The 19,604-nt window shown below is 39.0% G+C and overlaps 2 protein-coding genes across 12 annotated transcripts in view; one reads left to right on the forward strand and one right to left on the reverse strand.

The window, feature by feature from the left end:
* The window catches only part of TEX9 (testis expressed 9), a 43,682-nt gene extending 37,240 nt beyond the window's left edge, over nt 1-6,442 (forward strand). For 6 of the 7 annotated variants that reach the window (XM_065559471.1, XM_008164040.4, XM_065559470.1 and 3 more), the window contains 3 exons: nt 1,754-1,888; nt 3,648-3,782; nt 5,843-6,442. In XM_065559471.1, the coding sequence (XP_065415543.1) occupies nt 1,754-1,888; nt 3,648-3,782; nt 5,843-5,920 (348 nt within the window). In that variant the 3' untranslated portion in view covers nt 5,921-6,442. The remainder of the gene's footprint in view (nt 1-1,753; nt 1,889-3,647; nt 3,783-5,842) is intronic. The other variant, XM_024101821.3, reaches the window with a different exon arrangement.
* Nucleotides 1-19,604, reverse strand: part of MNS1 (meiosis specific nuclear structural 1) — a 34,810-nt gene that overhangs the window by 6,789 nt on the left and 8,417 nt on the right. For 2 of the 5 annotated variants that reach the window (XM_005294230.4, XM_042853886.2), the window contains exons 5-10: nt 19,023-19,252; nt 17,931-18,147; nt 17,733-17,840; nt 14,468-14,725; nt 12,274-12,399; nt 6,395-9,038 (exon numbers count right to left, since the gene is read on the reverse strand). In XM_005294230.4, coding sequence (XP_005294287.2) covers nt 8,940-9,038; nt 12,274-12,399; nt 14,468-14,725; nt 17,733-17,840; nt 17,931-18,147; nt 19,023-19,252 — 1,038 coding nt within the window. In that variant the 3' untranslated portion in view covers nt 6,395-8,939. Of the gene's footprint in view, nt 1-6,394; nt 9,039-11,226; nt 11,305-12,273; nt 12,400-14,467; nt 14,726-17,728; nt 17,841-17,930; nt 18,148-19,022; nt 19,253-19,604 lie in introns of those variants that run through there. The other 3 variants (XM_065559466.1, XM_065559468.1, XM_065559469.1) reach the window with 3 other exon arrangements.

A 19,604-nucleotide genomic window follows, 5' to 3' on the forward strand; every position in this document is an offset into this window, starting at 1 on the left:
TTATTTTTTATTTATTTTTGTAGCATTAGTTGACAAGATATGAAAATACAATACAACCTTACTGATAGATCTGCAAAAATCCCACTGCATTCTATTACTCTCTGGAGTCAATGTCAAACAGAGCATTCAAAGAGCATTTAACCATCCTTTTGTTACATCATTAGGTTAGCCAATAGCTTACATACTGTGCAAGTGATATACAGGCAGTCCTTGGACTTACGACGCAATTGGTTCCTGAAAATTGCATCGTACGTCAAAATGTCATAACTCGGAACTGCAATCCACTCCATTGCAGGACTGAGTGTTATAAACTTGAAACCAATGTCGTAAGTCGACTCAGGGTGTCAATTCAGAAACGTCGTAAGTGCCATTTGTTGTAAGTTGAACATCTTAAAGTCGAGGACTGCCTGTATCCTTTTATGCTGCCAGGTTCTGAAATGCTCTACTCCAAAAGTTAGAATTTCACTTTAATGTGAAGTGGAGTATATGGCACTGAAGACTGAAACAAGCAATTGACCTTATTCAGAGCTCTGCCATCTTAACATAAGAGAAGAGATGGTGATGCTATGAAGAGGAGCAGACTGTGTTGTTTGTTTACTGCCTGAATATATATTTCCAAGTTATCTTACCTGAAAATGTGTGTACGTTCCAGAGGTAAAAAAAGTGAATCCTACCTCAGTATTGTATATGACCTGTTCACTGACACAACGTAGTGTAGCAAAACCACTCTATTTGTCCAAAATCTTGGGGGAAGGAAATTTGGCAGTAGAATCTAGGTGGTTTAGTCAGACACACTTTTTTTTTCTAGATTTCACATCTTCCTGTTCTCTGGGTCCAGCTTGGAGAAGTCAAGGATCCTTCCACTATCCATATGATCCAGTGTTAGTTTGCCACAATGCTTTTCTATACAGATTTGTCATTCAGACACTTACATAATCAAGTCATTCATCCTATAGAGCTTCATTAAGGATAGCTTTCTAACACAAATGGCACACATTTAAAAAAACCACCACCACAACCTCTTGGCCTCAGCAGGGTTGATATCAGAAATATGAAAAAGTGGGGCAATTCCCAAAAAGACACAAATTCAGGGAGCAGACTTAATACTTAAGACATTACTCTTTTTTATCTTTTGGTTAAATGATTTAGCCTTTCTCTAGTTATTACTTTACAAAACCTGACTCTGCTTTTGTAGAGACATCTCATCTTTCATGTGAGTAACAAGAGTTGCCATTTCTGCGAGACTACCATATGTTCTTGTCTCCTTCTGCTTTGTCTTAGTCTGTTAGTTTCATCCTTCGATCTCTATCTTTTACTCTGCTCTACATATCACCACCTTTGCCTCATCCCCTCACCTTCTCCCCACTCACAGCACTATCAAATAGTAGCATCAGAAGGAGAGGCCGTTCTAGTTCTGTCTTTCAGACTAGACAGCACACCAAGTTGTCTCAAGGGGATTTAAGTGTTGCAACATTGATTCAGTGTCACTGGCCCATGGTGCATTCCTCTGGTCTCATTGATCCCTGTTTTAGTATTCAGATAGAAGAATTTCTAGAGGGGGGCGGGAAAGAAAGCGAGGTAGGAGTCAGAACTATTCTAGCACTATAAAAGTAGGAGATGTGAAGTCCGATTCTACTGCAGGGCCAAACAAGATCAAACAGGCTTTCTGCCATGTCTCTTGCTCTAACTGTGTTGCTTATAGGGGGATTCATTGATTTACCATTATTCAACACACTTTTTTTAATTTATTTAGGAACTAGAGAATCTAAAGCGCATACAAAAGCAGGCTTCTACCAGTCAGAGTGCTACAGAAGTTCGCTTAAATAGGGCTCTTGAGGAAGCAGAAAGGTATAAAATGGAGCTGAATAAACTGAAGCAAAGCAATAAGGTACAGTAGTGGTTTAAAAATATAAACTGATTTAAAAGTATAACCCCCTGTTTAAAAATGCTTTAAAGATCACCAAAGGGCTCGATCATGTAATAAGTGAGCACTCTCAAATAATGGATGGCAATAAGAGTTTTGAGGGGGTTTTGTCTTTCATAGACAATCCAAAGCTGGAAGAAGTTATTCAGGCAATTAGAATACTGTAACAAATCAGTTGAGTATCTGGACAAGCGTTCTAGCTGTATAGAGAATATTGCAACCCCTGTTGAAAAATGTCATATTGGTTATATAAAGTGTAGTGCTCCTCCCTCCCCACCGCCCCAATCTGCTTGATTAGATTAGATTCTACATGATTAGAAATGGAAGGGGACAAATATTATATTTCACTTATAAGTGAAATAATTCATGTTGGCAAAATTTGGCCATGTAACTGCAAAGCAGTTTATTTCTCTTGAATATCTATGTTGTCTTATATCTAGAAAAAACATAGCTAGGGAGTGTCTCTCTCTACTACACTGGACTGCCAGACGTTGGCATGTGGTAGGAAGACATGTTTAACTATTTGGAAATCCATCTCTACAACACACAAATTCTGGTTGATCTTATGGAATTACGAAATGTTACTATGAAAAACAACTGTATCATGAATGCCTTTATGTCTGTCCAGCATTACTGACAGGCCAGGCACCAGGTACACTCCAGAGTGAGGAAAGGTACTTAAGGATAACGACAGTGCTTTGACCACACAAAAGTTATGAGAGAGTAACTGCATCCCGGAGGGAGGGTTATTTTGGAGCGGTGGAAGGTTATCAAGAAATGAAATAAAGGAAGACAGGCATTGGAAAGGGGCATATAAAATAGGGAATCACACGAGGAAGTGCTGGGAAGGTGAGAGAAAGGTCTCTCAAGCTGGGGAAGGTGAGATTCCATGACATGAGCAAGAAGCTACCCAACATGAGGCAGGGGAAACCATGCACTCCCCCCCACCCCAACTCCTAAGGAAGGAGTAACCTAGTGAAGAAAAATGCATGCAGGGTTTATTTTCTATATGATCTGTATTTATGTGCTTTATATGATTAAGTAAAAGAGCAATAATGCATTGGATTTGTGCAAAGCATTGTGTGCGTTATATGCTTCACAATTATGATGAGCCTTGAGAAGGCGTTGAACTGTAAACCAGAAGATTCACACCTTTGAGGTGGAAGTTCTGGGAGAGGGTGTGTTAGGTATGAGCCAGTGTCAAGAGTCACCCTAGCACCCATGCGCTAGGCAGCTGAACAGTAGGTTCCTTCTCTCAGACGGGGGTGCCAGCTATTCTGCACCCCAAGTGTGCCTACAGTTCCCAAGATTAGGGCAGTGGCCTGACTCCATTCAGGCATTGGAGGCTTAAATCAGGGGATCCAGAGGCTTGAATTCCCCTCACAGCAGTTTAGTGGGGGGCTGAAAGGGGGCACCCAAACAGATCTCTGACAGCTTGAAAGAAGAGATACCTATGTCCACAGAGGTATATCGATTACAACTGACCATGCATGCCTAAGACACACAGAAACAATGCACATTGTGGTACCAGTATAAATTCTGCTGCCTTAGTAGCGCAGAAGAGAGTTATCAGCTAGATGTGGGGTTTTGTTTGTTTGTTTGTTAAGGGTAGAAGTCAAAAGCTTTGGTAAAAGAATAGTTTTGATGTCTCTTTTTCTCCTTTTGAAATATCACAGATTGCTGGTGCCCATTCTACAGCTAACAGGTTGTTTTTGTCCTCTAGGACATAGCCAACCAAGAGCACAAAAAATTTGAAGAACTAAAAATAGCAAACAAGAGACTGGAGAAACAAAAAGGAGAGCTAATGACAGGTTTCAAGAAACAGCTAAAGTTAATTGATATTCTGAAGAGACAAAAGGTTAGTCTGGGGTACAAGTAACATTGCTGGCTTTCTCCTTTTACCAAGAAATCATGAAAACTGGACAGGTCATCTCTTGAATTGATTGTCTTTGCTTTTTGTCCCTGAATTGGAATGTGTTTAGTGCTGCTGAAAGCTGTATTGAGCAGTCCTGAGATCAACGGCCTCTTCCTTCGCTGAGCAAATACAGCTTAGATAGGAGCAGCTTCCCCATGCTGTCCTGACAATGCAGGGAATACCTCTTAAATTGGGAATTATGTAAAATAAAGCTTAGACATGTCAGCTCCATGGCCTTTCAGTACTAACATGTTACCTTAATGCGACAATGTTCTGTCCTACATGAGCTATTTCAGAAATTGTGTGGTCTTCTACGGATAACTTTGATTATGTTTAGCCTCCTAATCTATGACAAGAACTTCAATAAGCTTAGGCAAAATAAACTTGATGTATTGCACTCACAGGGAAAGATAGGTTGGATCATTCGTACTATATTCATATGCCAAATTTGAAAGGGTACAATAGGTGGAAGTAGCCTGCAGGTCAGGAAGTGCGACCACCTTAGGAGTGAGAGAGAGGACATAAATGAAGCTAAATACTATCTGGAAAGAAGGGAGTTGCAATCTGCAGCAGTCAGCTTGCTTGGTGTTCAAAATGATTGCCTCACTAGATTTAGAGGACAAGCTCCCAGAGGAGAATATTTTGGAAAAGGCCTTATTTATAAAAAAGGATACAAGTGGAAGATCCCTTCAGCTTTCCAGAGCTGGAGGCTGGTGTATTATAGGAGTTATAGCTGTCTTTTGTTTCGAATTGATATGTTTATAGATTAAAATTTCAGATCCCTTTTGGACATCAGCTGCTTCTTGTGCTTAATGTTTACCACATCAGACTAATTCCCTAAGAACACAGTTATACTGAAGAAAACTTTTCTGCCAGCAGGAAAAAAAATTCTCAATGGGACATTGATTTTGCAACCTTCAAAAATTAAAATCTAGGACAGATTGTAATTTTCTACTTAAAAAAAAAATTTAAAGTGTAGGGATGATAAAAATATTAATCTCTGTAATATGATCTGAAGCTTGCTCTCATCATGGCATTTTTAAGGGGCTTTTACAGGCTTCAATAGCTGCTGCCCATTTGAGTGGTAGGTTGTGTCAGGATGGAGTGTGAAAAACCAAGGTCCTTATTTTTGTGTGTTTACCACCATTTTTCCCTCTCAACCACCCTGCTAGGAGTTTAAGTAACTATGCTTATTGATCATGCGAAGACAGCATTTCTGTAAACTACTGAGATTTTGGTAGTTTATGTAACATACTTTTATACCATACTTATGGTCTAGTACAGTATCTTAAGTTAATTGTAGTACTGAAACTGCAGAGACAGACAACCTCTTCAATAGCTCGAAGTGTCATGAAGGCATTAAATCTTGTTTAGTAACCAGTAGTGGGCTCCAACTGTCTCTAAGGCAGTCTGCTTTAGTAACTGCTTTTTTAAAAAAGAAAACTGATATGCACAGATAGAATAGCAGAAGATTCTTCTGTTCTGAATAGTTCCTGTAGTAATCTTAACTGATAAGTATTTTTAGACTGCTCAGAAGAAACATTTTGTCATCTTAAACATGAATTTAAAAGGTTCCTAGAAATACAAAGCATCCGAAGAAGTGGGCTGTAGTCCACGAAAGCTTATGCTCTAATAAATTTGTTAGTCTCTAAGGTGCCACAAGTCCTCCTGTTCTTCTTAAAGCAGAGTTGAATGTTATGTTTTTGAAAGACAATGATTCTCTTATAAAAGCATCTCAGGTGTAGAGAAGTACATATAAGGAAAGGACCAGTGCTTAATTTGTAATGAAAGACAGAAAAAGCCAAACTTCCGTCAATGGTGCAACACATACAAAAAGAGAAATCACAATTTTTCTTTCTTTTTTTTTTTTAAAAACCTATTTCATATTCCACTTCTATTTGCATTAAGCTATCTAGGCTACAAATATCTTGATATAGCAAATGTAAAATCATCTTCTCTTATACACCTAATTGTTTAACAAAATTAATTTTAATCTTTTATAGATGCATATTGAAGCAGCTAAAATGCTTTCTTTTACTGAAGAAGAGTTCATGAAAGCTCTTGAGTGGGGAAATCCATGATGCAGTGTTCAATGCCTCGGTTTGAAAATCAGTTCTGATTGTATGCTGTTTTGAAAATATATAATGTTTTCACCCCTCAGCTCGCTACTTACCACAAATGTCCAAATAGATAGTTTTAGATTAATCCTGGTAAAATTGTTCAACTTTTAAGAGTTATAATAGGATAAACATTTTAATGTTTGATTGTAAATAGTTTTGTGTTGCAACATACCTTGAAATGGAGTTATTCATCCAACACTTTAGCTAAGTGGATAAATGCTCTATATCCTCACTGACTGTAATGGGTAAAGCAAGCAGTACGGAGAGAACACATCTGTTTTAGTTACCAATTTTCTGTTTTCATACTGAGTGGCTGAAACTGTAGTTGAGAAGATGAAAAACACTGCTGTCCAAATAAAAGGTAATGTTTCTATATCTCAGAAAACTAAGGTGATAGTTCAAAAACCGCATTAATAGGGAGGAAAATTTTACAACTTGGATATAAAAACAAATTTTATTGTAAAAATAAAGGTTTGGGAACTACGTAGGGACAATGTTTGTTGTTCATTCCGCCTTAGTAGATCTTCACAGGGTTGGAACATTAAATACATTAGTGGATGTTGGTTGTCTTAATTTACAGGAAAGTTGATAACTTGCCATAGATATTAAATCTTGATGTCCAATTAAGCATGCAAAAATTAGTTTGCTAACATGGAAGTATTGTTTAAAATTGCTTCTGATGACTAGAGGCAAGATCCGATCCCATACCTTTATTTTTAAAAGTGATAAATATTGGTGTCAATGTAAAATGAAAATCTCTCAATTTTCAGCAATATTTAATAAGTTAAAATGTGTCTACTGAAATATTTGAAGTTGAATATTTTCTTGACCCCATCCATTTTCCTAAGTCCTCCTAACATCATATGCTGTTCTCAGTCCCATTTGGTTCCTATAGTGTTATCTTTTTCCATATTAAATGCACATGGCTGTGTAAACGTTCGATGAAAGTAATGATCATTCTTAGCATCATTCATTTAGTGTTCTGTACATTACAGTCAAACCTAAAGGGCACAATCAGGAGTGCAGACCCCACTGTGCTAGGCGGTATATAAAGATGTGATGATTTTGTAATCCTATTACAATAATCAAGAATAAATGGACAAAACTGACTATAGGTGAATCAGCTATTCTATGTATGTTCAGAGTAATGACAGGTACGCAGTAAGTTTGTGCTGCTTCTGTCACCCATTATTAAATCTAAGTGGTTTCTCCTGCAGCAGATGAAGCTGTCAGGAGGAAACAGGAAATGAAACAATGGCAAAGATCAGTTACTGTCTGAGAGAATACAGGTTCTTGAGGAAACAATGGGGAAGTATTAATTGGGGAATACCTGAAGCTGCCATGGTTCACTCTTCCCAAACCAATATCTAAGCTATCAAAGAGGATATTAAAACCTAAAATGCTGGCCTAGGGAAGAATGGGGGTGGAGATTGTGTGCAGCTGTCTATGGGAAAGATGGAGTCCAGGGAAGGGGTAGGGATGGTTTTATGGCCTGCAGCATGCAGGGGGTCAGACCAGATGATCATAATGGTCCCTTCTGACCTTAAAGTCTATGAGACTCCCTGAGAAGACAAACTGGCACAAGCAGCCTGTCTCTCCCAACCCAGCAATAGAGAACACTGTTCTGAAGTTTCCAAGAAAAGATATGGTATAGTTAAGACCAATCCATATAAGCTTTTATTTTAACCCTTTGTTCTGTGTTGTTTTATGTTTGCGTGACTAAACAATGCTTTGTTTTGAACAAGCTGTTTTTGATTCACTTTAATCAGCAGCTATAAGAAGGATTTTACAGGTTCCAAAGTGAATTAAGGCCATTTTAATTCTGAATGAGTGTCGACAGAGGGATAACTAATCACTTCAAATTCACACCTTTAGTTAATTCAGATTAATTTTCCTGTGTGAACAAAGCCCAACTACAGGCAAGACTGCATAGTACCACACAGAGAGGAGTTAAAGTAGTGAAACCTGTCCCCAGGTGCACTCTTGGAAATAAAAGTTGTCCTTGTCCCGTGATTGTGATAATACTCTTTCAGACATTTCCTAATGTAACTGGAATTCCTATCATCTGTCCATGAATCAGTTTCTAAAGTGACAGGTTTCAGAGTAGCAGCTGTGTTACATCTACCAATGTGATATGTGCCAGCAATGCCCCTCTGCCATGTACATTGGCCAAATCGAACAGTCTCTATGAAAAGAATAAATGGACACAAATCTGACATCAGCAATTATAACATTCAAAAACCAATAGGAGAACACTTCAACCTCTCTGGTCACTCAGTAACAGACTTAAAGGTGGCAATCTTGCAACAGAAAAGCTTCAGAAACAGACTCCTACGTGAAACTGCTGAACTTGAATTAATATGCAAACTAGATACCATCAATTTAGGCTTGAATAGAGACTGAGAATGGCTGAGCCATTACACACATTAAATCTATTTCTCCATGTTAAGTATCCTCACACCTTCTTGTCAAACTGTCTGAAATGGGTCATCTTGATTATCACTTCAAAAGTTTTTTTTCTATTGCTGATAATTACTCATCTTAATTAGCCTCTTAGAGTTGGTAGAGCAACTCCCACCTTTTCATGTTCTCTGTATATATAGATATACTCCTTACTATATGTTCCATTCTATGCATCCGATGAAGTGGGCTGTAGCCCACGAAAGCTTATGCTCAAATAAATTTGTTAGTCTCTAAGGTGCCAAAAGTACTCCTGTTCTTTCTAAAGTGAACTCCCTTAGCAAGTCCATTTTATTATGCATGCACTGTTTGAGACATACTGTAATAGCAAAATTTATTGATCCAAACTAACTACATCACTGACTTAAAAATTGCAGCTCTTGTAACCATTTAGAAAAAGCTCAGAACTAAACCAAGACCCTTTCTCATAACGTTAAACAGGAATTTCTCACTATTAACAGCAGCATGTAGAAATAAGATGACATCTAGTGGTATGCAACAAAACAAATTCAGGGGAATTTCAGTTATCTTCTGAATACACATCCTCTTTTCTCTTCTGATAAGCCTTCCTAAACTCCTCACCAAGCATATTAACATCATCTTCATCTTTGAGTATTCCCTGCAATTAAGGAGAAAGGGGAATAAACATTGTGCATGTTATTTAGCTCCTGTATATTTGGCCCAAGAATACATAAATTATTTCTTAGGTATGTATATGCAAGGCACTGTAGTACAGTGCCTGTGGTACTATTATGAAATTTGAAAATAAAGAATTAGTGGGTAGGCTGTTTCTTTTGTAAAGAAGCACAATTATTTTGGAGGTTGAGTTAATAAGGAGGCTAGAAGTTACCAAAAATCTTGCCTAATTGTTTTAGTTCTTAGTGGGGATGTGAAGTCAGTAAGGATAATGGCTTCTGACATCACATAATAGGTCAAAGTATTATTTGTTTGTGATAGAGCTCATCACCAATGCAAGTGAGGATATGTACATAGTAAAAGTTCTGCATGCACTAGCTTACTTTGAATCCAGCTAACAGAGGTAACAATAGCAGTGAAGACATCACAGCATGGGCTAATGAAATGAGAAGATGTCCAGGATTCATGCAAGGCCTGTACTATCAGCACTGAAGGCCACACGGTGCTGTCTTTGTTATGATTATTACCTGAGCTAGTGCTGGATTCAATCTAGCTTGGCTAGGCTAGCCTATACACAGCTTTTGCTGTGTAAACATACTGGGTGTCTCTTGTAAGGGCCACAGCACAGAACCAACCTCCCAGATTTATAAAAATCCAGGAACTGCATTAAAGAGACTTTAGTCAGGTCACATCTGACCACAAACTTAAATTCTGTTAAAGTCAGTTATTACACAAAATAAAAGCCATAATTGGAATTTGAAAAAAAAATATTTCACTTTAACTATTTGCAATCCCAAATGGCAAACCATTATGCTAGTGCAAGACGACCTGAAAGTAAAACAAACAAAAAACCCCTTTCATGTCCTGTGCCCATGCTGAAAGAATTATGTCTTATATTCTGACAGGTTTCAGAGCAGCAGCCGTATTAGTCTGTATCCGCAAAAAGAACAAGAGTACTTGTGGCACCTTAGAGACTTATGCTCAAATAAATTTGTTAGTCTCTAAGGTGCCACAAGTACTCCTGTTCTTTTTGTGTTATATTCTAGTACTTATAACTTACACCTGCATTTTATCAGCTTAATGCAGTTTAATTTTTTTTTTTAATTTCCTTATGCGTTCTCCTAAGGTGCACAACTGGCAAGTAAAACAATCCCTGCTGCAATTATTTCTAGAATTTTTTGCGGGGGGGGGGGGGGAGAGGAGGAAACATTCCACTTATCTTAATGTCTGAAAGTTAAACTTTAAGACATCTTCCTTTCATAATAACTCACTTCAGGAGTAAACAGCATGTGTAAACAATACAATAGGTAAAGCTAAACCAGAGGTGGGCAAACTACAGCCCGTGGGACCCTCCTGCCAGCCCCTGAGCCCCTGGCCCCACAGGCTAGCTCCCGGTCCCTCCCCTGCTGTCCCCCCTCCCCCGCAGCCTCAGCTCACTGCGCCATGCTCTGGGCAGCAGAGCTGCAAGCTCCTGGGGCAGCGCAGCTGCAGAGCCTCGGCCTGACCTGGTGCTCTGTGTTGTGCGGTGGCGTGGCTGGCTCCAGCCGGGCGATGCGGCTGCGTGTCCTGGTGCTCTGGGTGGCATGGCTGTAGCGTTGCCAGCCACCAGTGCTCAGGCAGCGCAGTAAGGGGGCAGGGAGCAAGGGGGGTTGGATAGAGGGCAGGGGAGTTCGGGGGGGGTGCTCAGGAGATGGGGGTGTGGATAGGGATCGGGGTGGTCAGAGGGGAGGGAACAGGGGGGTTGAATGGGGGCAAGGGTTCTGGGGGCAGTCAAGGAGAAGGGGTTGTTGGATGGGGCAGGGGTCCGGGGGGGGTAATTAGGAATGAGAGGAGGGGTTGGATGGGGCGGTGGGGGGAAGTCGGGGCGGAGAGTCCAGGGGCCGTCAGGGGACAGGGAGAGATGGATGGGGCAGGGGTCCTGGGGGCCCATCAGGGAGCGAGAAGCAGGGGGAGTTGGATAGGGGGTGGGGGCCATGCCGTGCCTGGCTGTTTGAGGAGGCACAGCCTCCCCTAACCAGCCCTCCATACAATTTCGGAAACCCCATGTGGCCCTCAGGCCAAAAAGTTTGCCTGCCCCCGAGCTAAACCAACAAACCCAAAGAATGAAGGAAAGGAACAAATTAAGGAATGGGTGCGGACAGGAGATGTGCCTTCAACACGATGAGAAACACACAAATTCCAGTCAGTTAATTCAAAAAACAAACCAAAAAAAGGCCCATCTGGTATATCTTGATGTAATTATTCGCGCTCTGTAAGAACAACCATATTAGCAAAGGGTTAGGTGGAATTTGGAAATTCAACCTTCTAAGGTTTACAAATTCACACCTGGGTGCTCTGAATTAGAATACAATTAATGAATAAATGTTAGGCGTCATATTTAACAGGATATCTGCATATTTAGAAATATTACTGTAAATCCTATTTCGTCAAGTATCTGACTAACCCTTCTCTGTTGTAGTTACAATGTCTTGTGTTCATTCTGAATGCAAGCTCTCTGATCATCTGTATAGTCTAAGGCACTCATTATAATTATACTTCTATTCAGCTACATTTCACAGTTTATTAACGTGAAGCAGTCCCTCCTTATCTTTTGAACTTTCAAACTGCTAGAATGAGCAGAATGAGGTTTGAGTTTCATCTAAATACCCGAGTAATTTATTTTACTGCCACAGATGAAGGGCTAGGTATCACGGAGACAGGGCCAGATTCACTGTTGAGACCCATTCCCCATACACCTTCCAGCAGCAGAAAGCTAGTGGAAACTGCAACTGGGAAATACCATAAGTTAAGGAGGACTTTCTGGCTGGTATAGAGCTGATGTATAAGCCTCCAACTCTAGCCCTCCTCCTCCTGCCATATGGGATATGTTGGAGGAGGGAAAAACATGGCTGAATGTTCTGCACTTCAGCAATTCTCTGCTTCCCAGAACTCAGATCATGAGAAGCAGAGTGTAAGTTAGCACAGCCTTCAGCCTGCCTTTACTTATGCTAAGAGCTGGGCAGCCCCCCCAAACTTCCGCCCAACTACAGAAAGCCAAAATGGGTTTTTGCTCTGTGTACCCCTCACACAGGCCTGCACTGAGTGCAGGAATGTAGCCACAATATATTTTTTAAAAATTACATTAGTTATAGAAATTATCCTTGAGGTGTAATAGTTAAGAGAAAACAGATTTATGGGATGAACATTTCAAGTATTAGGGGAAAATATAATTCACTTACTCTAGGAAGATACCCCAATAATTTAGTTGCATGTTCTTTAAGAAGTTTCTGTCTCTCTTCTTCAACAATTGCATGAATATTTCCTTGTCGTCTCTCTTCCAATTGCCTTTCTTCAAGTTCACGCTCCTACAGAAAACATGTCTTCGTTACCCTTCTATTTCTGTTTTATGAAAATTAATTTCAACCACATATATAAACTAGTAAAGAAGGACTCTGTCAGTAGAGCAAACCAAGGGCTTCCACTTAATTGCTCAGCTTTTGCATCATCTTGCAAGAAAGTAACAAGTTTTTTGTTATGATTGTTGCTGAAACAACACAAACTCAACATTTAAACAGGATGAGAAAGTGGCTGTGAAGGAGTAAATTATTGTTTAAATACATAATTTTAATAATTAGAAAACTTGAGAAGAGAAATTATAAGCCTCTGAAAGATAAGAGAGTTGAAGTTACTTTGCTGCTTAGATGTTTACAGAAGTCCCTCTTTAAAAACTGATATATGAAGATATGATTCCCTATGACCTAAAAGTATTTTCAGACAAGATAAAGTGTGTCCAGCAAAAGAAACTCGAAAAGAAAATAGACATGTTCTTCAGGCCAAACTGAATCCTCAGTAACATCCATACAACCCTGATTATCTTTAACAGGCTTGCACAGGTGTAGCTGATTTGAAATTTAGTAAACAATTCTATTGATGTATAAAAAGGAACAGAACAGTACTAATGTGCAAAAAGCAAGAAACTCATTTTTGTTAATACAGTGAGCAAATGATACTGAATACACACAAGAAGCAGATCCACTGAATAAGAAAGTCATTTATACATAATCACTTTCAAAGTAAAATTGAACTAGTTAGACATTGCTTAGCACCTTTGGCTATATCATTTTTTTAAACATTCAGATGAGGGAATCTCAGATGGCTACTGCAGGTGATATGTAATTGGATTTGTTTCATATATACAATGTGTGAGCAATTTATCTGTCAATTAAATCCTTTAATTCCTAATAATTTAAATGCAAAGTATTATTTCCCTTTAAGGAAATGTACATTCAATATTGGTTTAAAGTCTAAATTGTAGTATGCTACACAGCCATGTACCCTGCAGTATTTAAAATAGTGTAATGGCCTTTGATATATCAAAACTATGATGAAGTGCTAAGATTCTGGAGCGAACATATTTAAATATTCTTTTCAATGGATTGATTTTGTGCTTGTCACTTTTTGCAAAGAGAGCCATTAATCTGGTACCAAGTCTGTTTTAATTCATATAGTAATGCGATTTTAAATATTAAACAACTGTTTTACATTTAGTAATGATTTTGTATCTCTACCTACCTATATAAAAGTATTTGAATATGTGTTTTAAGTCGAAGGAGAATGTTAAAATATCCAAGATAAGAAAGGTCCTTTTTGACTCCAAAGCTAATATACTGCTATTTAGTTGGATTAACATGTGATATGTCATCTACTTTAAACAGATATAGAAAATTTTCACACACTCTATGCGAGTATAAATTAGAGTAATAACTTTCTCCCTTATATTTTACCCGACTATAGAAATAAAAGATTCAGTGAATCAGTTCACATAGTTTTACTCCTAATTTTGTTTATAAAACATCTAGACTGATTACATTCCCCTTTTTGAGTGTGAGCCTAGTAGGTGAATGTTAACATGAATCTGCTTCCTTTCCTGTGCCATGATTCCTTTGGAAAGAGATGCTTAAATCTCAAAAGGGAATTTCGTGATTTAAACTTTTAAAATAAATTTTGGACTAAACCATCATTTTAAGACAACAGCATGTTCAATTTTTAAATCAATATTTTCTACAATGATGCTGAATAAAGTGACCTAAAACAGCACACTAAACCCCTGTTGTGGCAAGTATATATGCTGGATGGACCCCTGCAGAGTCTGTTGACTTCAACAGAACTCCCTGTCCATAGAGGTCCAGGATGGTGGATCTACTTGCTGGATCAGGGCCTAAATTAATACATTCATTGTAAGTTTAGCCAAAATTAGCCATGAGGTGACTTCTCCATGAAAAATAAAAAACAAAAAGAATTCCCCATTCCTTGATTGAGGATATGGAAAGGAAAGCAGCAATCCTAACAAACTGCTGCAAATATTGTCTTATAATTTTAATAAGCTTTAGCTCATATTGAAATCTAGAGGGGGAAAAAAAAGAATCCTCTTACTTTGTCTGCAAGGAACTGTTTGTGACGCTCTTCAATAAGTTTTTCCACTGCCTTTCTGTGCTCAAGCTGTTTCATTCTTCGTTTCTGAGCATTCATCTGTTCAATGCGATCATCCTCTGCAAACTTGGCTAACATGTTCTGTCTGAAGGCCTCTTCTTCTTCTTGCAAAGCCTGCAGTACTATCTTCTTGAAGGCTAATTGTGCTTCATATGTTTGCCTTAACTCTAGACGCTGCCTAATTCTCTTCTCCATTTCTGCCTATAGAGAAAAGCCAACAAAATGCTAATACACTGCAAATACTGTGTACCATATCTACCTGTACTCACATCCTTGTGTCCTTGCATCCAGTTAAATACTGTCAACCAGTCTATGCTTAAACCCATAAGGAGGGGCTCAGATAAGTATCTGAATTGAAATAAATAGTATATTACTGGGGACCTACAAGATTCTCCCATCCTTCAAAAAGATTTTTACACTAGGATTTGCACTTGTTTATTGGGGCTATCATTCCTAAAACCAACAAGGATGGTATTAGGGAAAAAGTGTATAGCGTAACTATACAGTGCAGGATAAGTGCCATAAAATGCTGACCCTTCTAATGCCTTCTTATTTAGCCATAGTAAACATGACTTAATGGAGGATCAAGCAAAGAAGTTGATATCTTTAGCTATTTTGTCATGTGACATTTTAAAAACAGCATCTGGGATAATCTTCTCTGGAAAATCTTTTGGATTATTTATTGTAACTGGTTTTCCAGAATAAATAAGTGCACTTCAAAATTATGTGGACATGGTAGACATTCCATAGTTAAGACTGCAATGGTATTTCTATTATAATTCCAGTATTGTCATATGCCCTCTCTAAATCCACACAAAAAAATCTAAAACTGGTAGATTAAGTTTGGGGCAAATGTAAAATTTTTCTACAAAAACTGAAGTGAACTGAACAAGCTACTCCTGAATGGCATCTAAAAAACGTTATGTGAAGAACTCAAAGTCTGATTTTTTTTTTTTTTGGCACCACCATGTAAAAGAAGGCTAGTAGCATGCACCAGACTCATCTATTTGTCATCTAGGGCACAAGTCCAATGTCTAGTTGATTAAACTTGAATGTTAAAGTTACTGACATTTCAAAGAGAATGGATCATTCGCTCCAACAAACTGTCATAAGCAGGACCGGCTCCAGGCACCAGCGTAGCAAGCAGGTGCCTGGGGCAGCCAATGAAGAGGGGGGCAGCACGTCTGGCTGCAATTCGGTGGTGGGGCCGTCACTCCCTCTCGGAGGGAAGGACCTGCCGCCAGATTGCCGCCGTAGAATGAAGCGGCGGTAGAGCTGCCGCCAATCACGATGGTTTGCTATTTTTTTTTGGGTGCTTGGGGCGGCAAAAACGCTAGAGCCGGCCCTGGTCATAAGAATGTCTGAGACCTAAACTTTCATTTTTAAAAAATAGTCTCCAGCTCTTTTCCATGAAAAAGTAAACCTCAAAATGTAAACCAATTGCCAAAGAGGCTTGTCAATAGCAAAAATATTCCCCCGCCCCCACCACCACCAAAACTGAAGTCAGTTGAACAAGCTGTTTGTAAAGTCAGACACATTTTTTAAAAAGGCATTAGCCACCACAGTTAGTTTCTAACTTTTTGGGGGGCGGGGGGCAGATCCTAGTTTGATAGTGGAAAGGGGATACAATTTAAATTAAGTTTATCCAATGCATCTCACCCTAATCCCCCAATTCTTCAAGATACAGGATGCTTGTTGGGGCACCTCAGAAACCACAACGGACTCACTGAAGTCCCTCACAAATAACTCTAATAAGGCTGTTGGTAGTTTGGGGGTAACAGATCCAAACAAGCTTAAATAGGGATGTCAGCCCATGAACAATTCTAAAGGGAGATTGTTGAGGGAGAATTATACTAGGTGGGTGGTAGGAGGGTGATACTTGGCTCCAGAAGAGCATTCTAAGACTCAGGAAGCGGTAAAGAGACCTGCTCACAAGCTTCGTAGGGTATGTCTACACTGGGAGCGAGCCTTCCAGCCCAAGCCAGCATGAGTTTCTTTACCCAGGCTGGGCGGCTCACTCACAGCTGAATGCAGACATACCCAGAGAGCTCTCCAGAGGCATCACCCAGATGGAGCATTACTCCAGGCATTTCCCAAGGCGTACAGGGAGTGGTCCTGCAGAAGCATTGCAAGAAAGGAAAAAAGGAATGCCTCGAGATATACTGCCTTCCACATCCATCTTACTCTCCCCATTATCCCCTGCACCTCAGTTTCCACAGCAGTGGAATTCTCTTCCTGTGCATATCAGGAGGGGAGCAAGAGTGAGGCTCCATTTCTGCAGACTTCCAAGTCAGCTTGCCTTTCCCCTTCCTGCTCTCCCCAGTGTCACATTAGGATTATATCAAATATTAATACATGTTCATACAAATAACTTTTAAGTTCATGCGACTGGGAGTACCTATCAATAGCTTAAGGATAAAATCCTTACAAGAACACTGAACAAATAAACCATTAAAAAGTCAAGAAATTCAGCATTATAATTAAACATGAAAGAAACTTAAAACCCTTGAAAGTATGGAAATTCATATTAAAGGTAGCCAAACTGCTTTAAGTACTTGTTACCGTCTTAAACTTGGAACCCAACTTTCAAATGCAATAAGCATTAACCTATATATAAGTCATGTTGTTGGCGAGGTAGCAGCTGCCAAAGTCATGTCAGAATTGATGGTGTAGAAAAATGCAAGATGGTAACCAGAACATCATTTTTAAGTTTGATATTTTACAAATGCTAGAGCTAGCACCTTGATGGATGCTGTTCAAATTCTTTCAGGATCAAACTTTTCTAAGCACCGGTCCTGCACCAGTGATCAAAAGGAGTAAAACCACCTCAATTACAGGGTTGGCTACCTGAGCTTAGCTAGTGCTGTAACTACTTTGTAAGATACTTTATTATTGTATATACACTACTAAATCTAAATATTTTTTTCTGTACTTCTTTGAGACTATTATTTCCCCCATTATTTCTCTCAATCTTCTGCAAGAAGTATGACAACATCATTATCTTTTGCCTCCTATCCACACAGGTTTATCTGTGCCTGAACTATTAAGGTAACACAAAACACCACTTAAAGGAGCCCACTGCATGAAGGGCCAAATTCTCACATTAGATACTTGTGGAAGACCCATGTGCATATCTAACAGGAAAATCTGGTCCAGGGAAAAATATTATACTTTATACTTATTGCTTTAACCACTAGCAAACACCTACCATCTCCCTTTTTCTATCTGCCTCAGCTTGTTCCTCAAGATATAGCTCTTGTCGCACTTGTTCCAGATCTTCACGCTCCTGTTGCTCTCTTTCCAGATTCTGCGCAATCTAAAACATGAGTAAGAAACATTTTTAAATGACATCTCAGACATCAGACATTTTATAAGATTTCGAAGTTTTTGGTAGCTATTCTAATACCATGTTCTGGAGCTTTTGTTTTCTTTCCTCACTCGCTTGAGCTTTAGCCATCCGATCTTCTTCTCTTTCCTGCTGCATGTTGGCAAACTCCATGATTTTCCTATTTTCTTCTTCCATTTCTTCACGCTTCTTTCTCCTCCAAATAGCCTGTTCGTTTTTAAATTCTTCTATGTATCTCTGAGTTGCTCTCATTTTCTCTAACTTGAGCTGTCTTTCCCTATATGATGGTACAAAAATGTAAATACCAAAATAATTATTCTAAAAATTATACTTTGATCTTTATTATTAATATGCTCTCACTCTTTGTAAATACTATATCCCCTTAGGGGAAAAAAAGCAGGTGCCTAGTGTCCCAAAGACCCTCCCTATTGCCTATTATTGTACTTAGTCCAAAAGAAGATCCCATGCCATAAATACGTTTCTTCAGGTGATTTAAGGCTATACATAGCTACTCTACAGAACTCGGCATTATGTCCAGGCACATGCCAACAGAGACCAGGTCATGTGGCACAGTTTAATATCACTGGCTGAGCTTTATTTTGGAGTTGTAATCTCCAGAAGAAATACTTTAAGAGCAGAAATGTTTCAGAAAGCAGAAACTCAGTTGTCTTTCTGATTAACTTACATCAACCACCCAGAATAAAACCGCCTTCCCCTACCCATCCCCATGAGCCCAAGCTGCCACATACAAAAGTCTGACTGGACAGAAGTGTCTGTGTCAGGTAGGCATGTGCGACCATGAAAAGTTGAAATCTGTGTTATGTAGCCATTTCTGGGGTAAAGAAAATCAAGGAAGTACTCCTTGAAATAAGCTGCAGACTTCACAGCTGGTCAACGAAAGCACAACCTGAGCTAGATGACAAAAGTACTTATGCCCAAATCAGGAAAACACATGCTTCAATCCATTCCTATTCAGGAAAATACTTAAGGATGTGCTTAACTTAAAGCATGTGCTTAAGCACCTTTCCTGAATAGGGATGCTTTCCTGAATCAGGGCCACATTTTGTGAAATAAACATGCATGAATTGGTTCATCTTATATGTGATCATATGAACTTTTTTGGTAAAAAATACAAAACCAAAAACAACTAACATTTGGTCTTCCTCATAGATCTTCCTTACGATTTCATCAATCATGAGTTTTTCTTTTAGGAACTCCTCATAAGCATCCTGCTTCTTTTTTTCTTGTTCCTCAAGCTGTTTCTCCAGTTCTTGCTGATAAAGTATTTTCTCCTTATTTCGCCTCAGTTCTGCAGAACTCTCTTCCATTATCACCCTTTCCTGCTCTTCCTTCATCTTTTGTGATATTTCAGCATCACGTTTCTGTTGTTAAAAACATTGTAAGATTTTTCCCTCCTCTCTTAGGAGTATAATCTGGAATGAAAAACTTTAACGTATATACAAGCAATCTTATAGCATCTTATTGTACCATAAAAATGAAGCGAATGTTTTCATCCTGAAAGATGACCTACAAATGTAATTACCAATGTGTGCTGAATTAACAGATAAGATCTGAGCACATATTACCCCAGCACCTAAAAGAAGATATGTAGGTAACACTATGTAGAACGCCTCTCACAGCCTAGCTATTGATGAATTCTGAAAGGTCACTGGAATATGGTGTCTTAGCTCTGCAGACCATCTTTAATAAAAATGTTTTCTTTCTAGCAAAATA

Source organism: Chrysemys picta, chromosome 10 (genome assembly GCF_011386835.1).
Source record: "Chrysemys picta bellii isolate R12L10 chromosome 10, ASM1138683v2, whole genome shotgun sequence".
NCBI lineage: Eukaryota > Metazoa > Chordata > Testudines > Emydidae > Chrysemys > Chrysemys picta.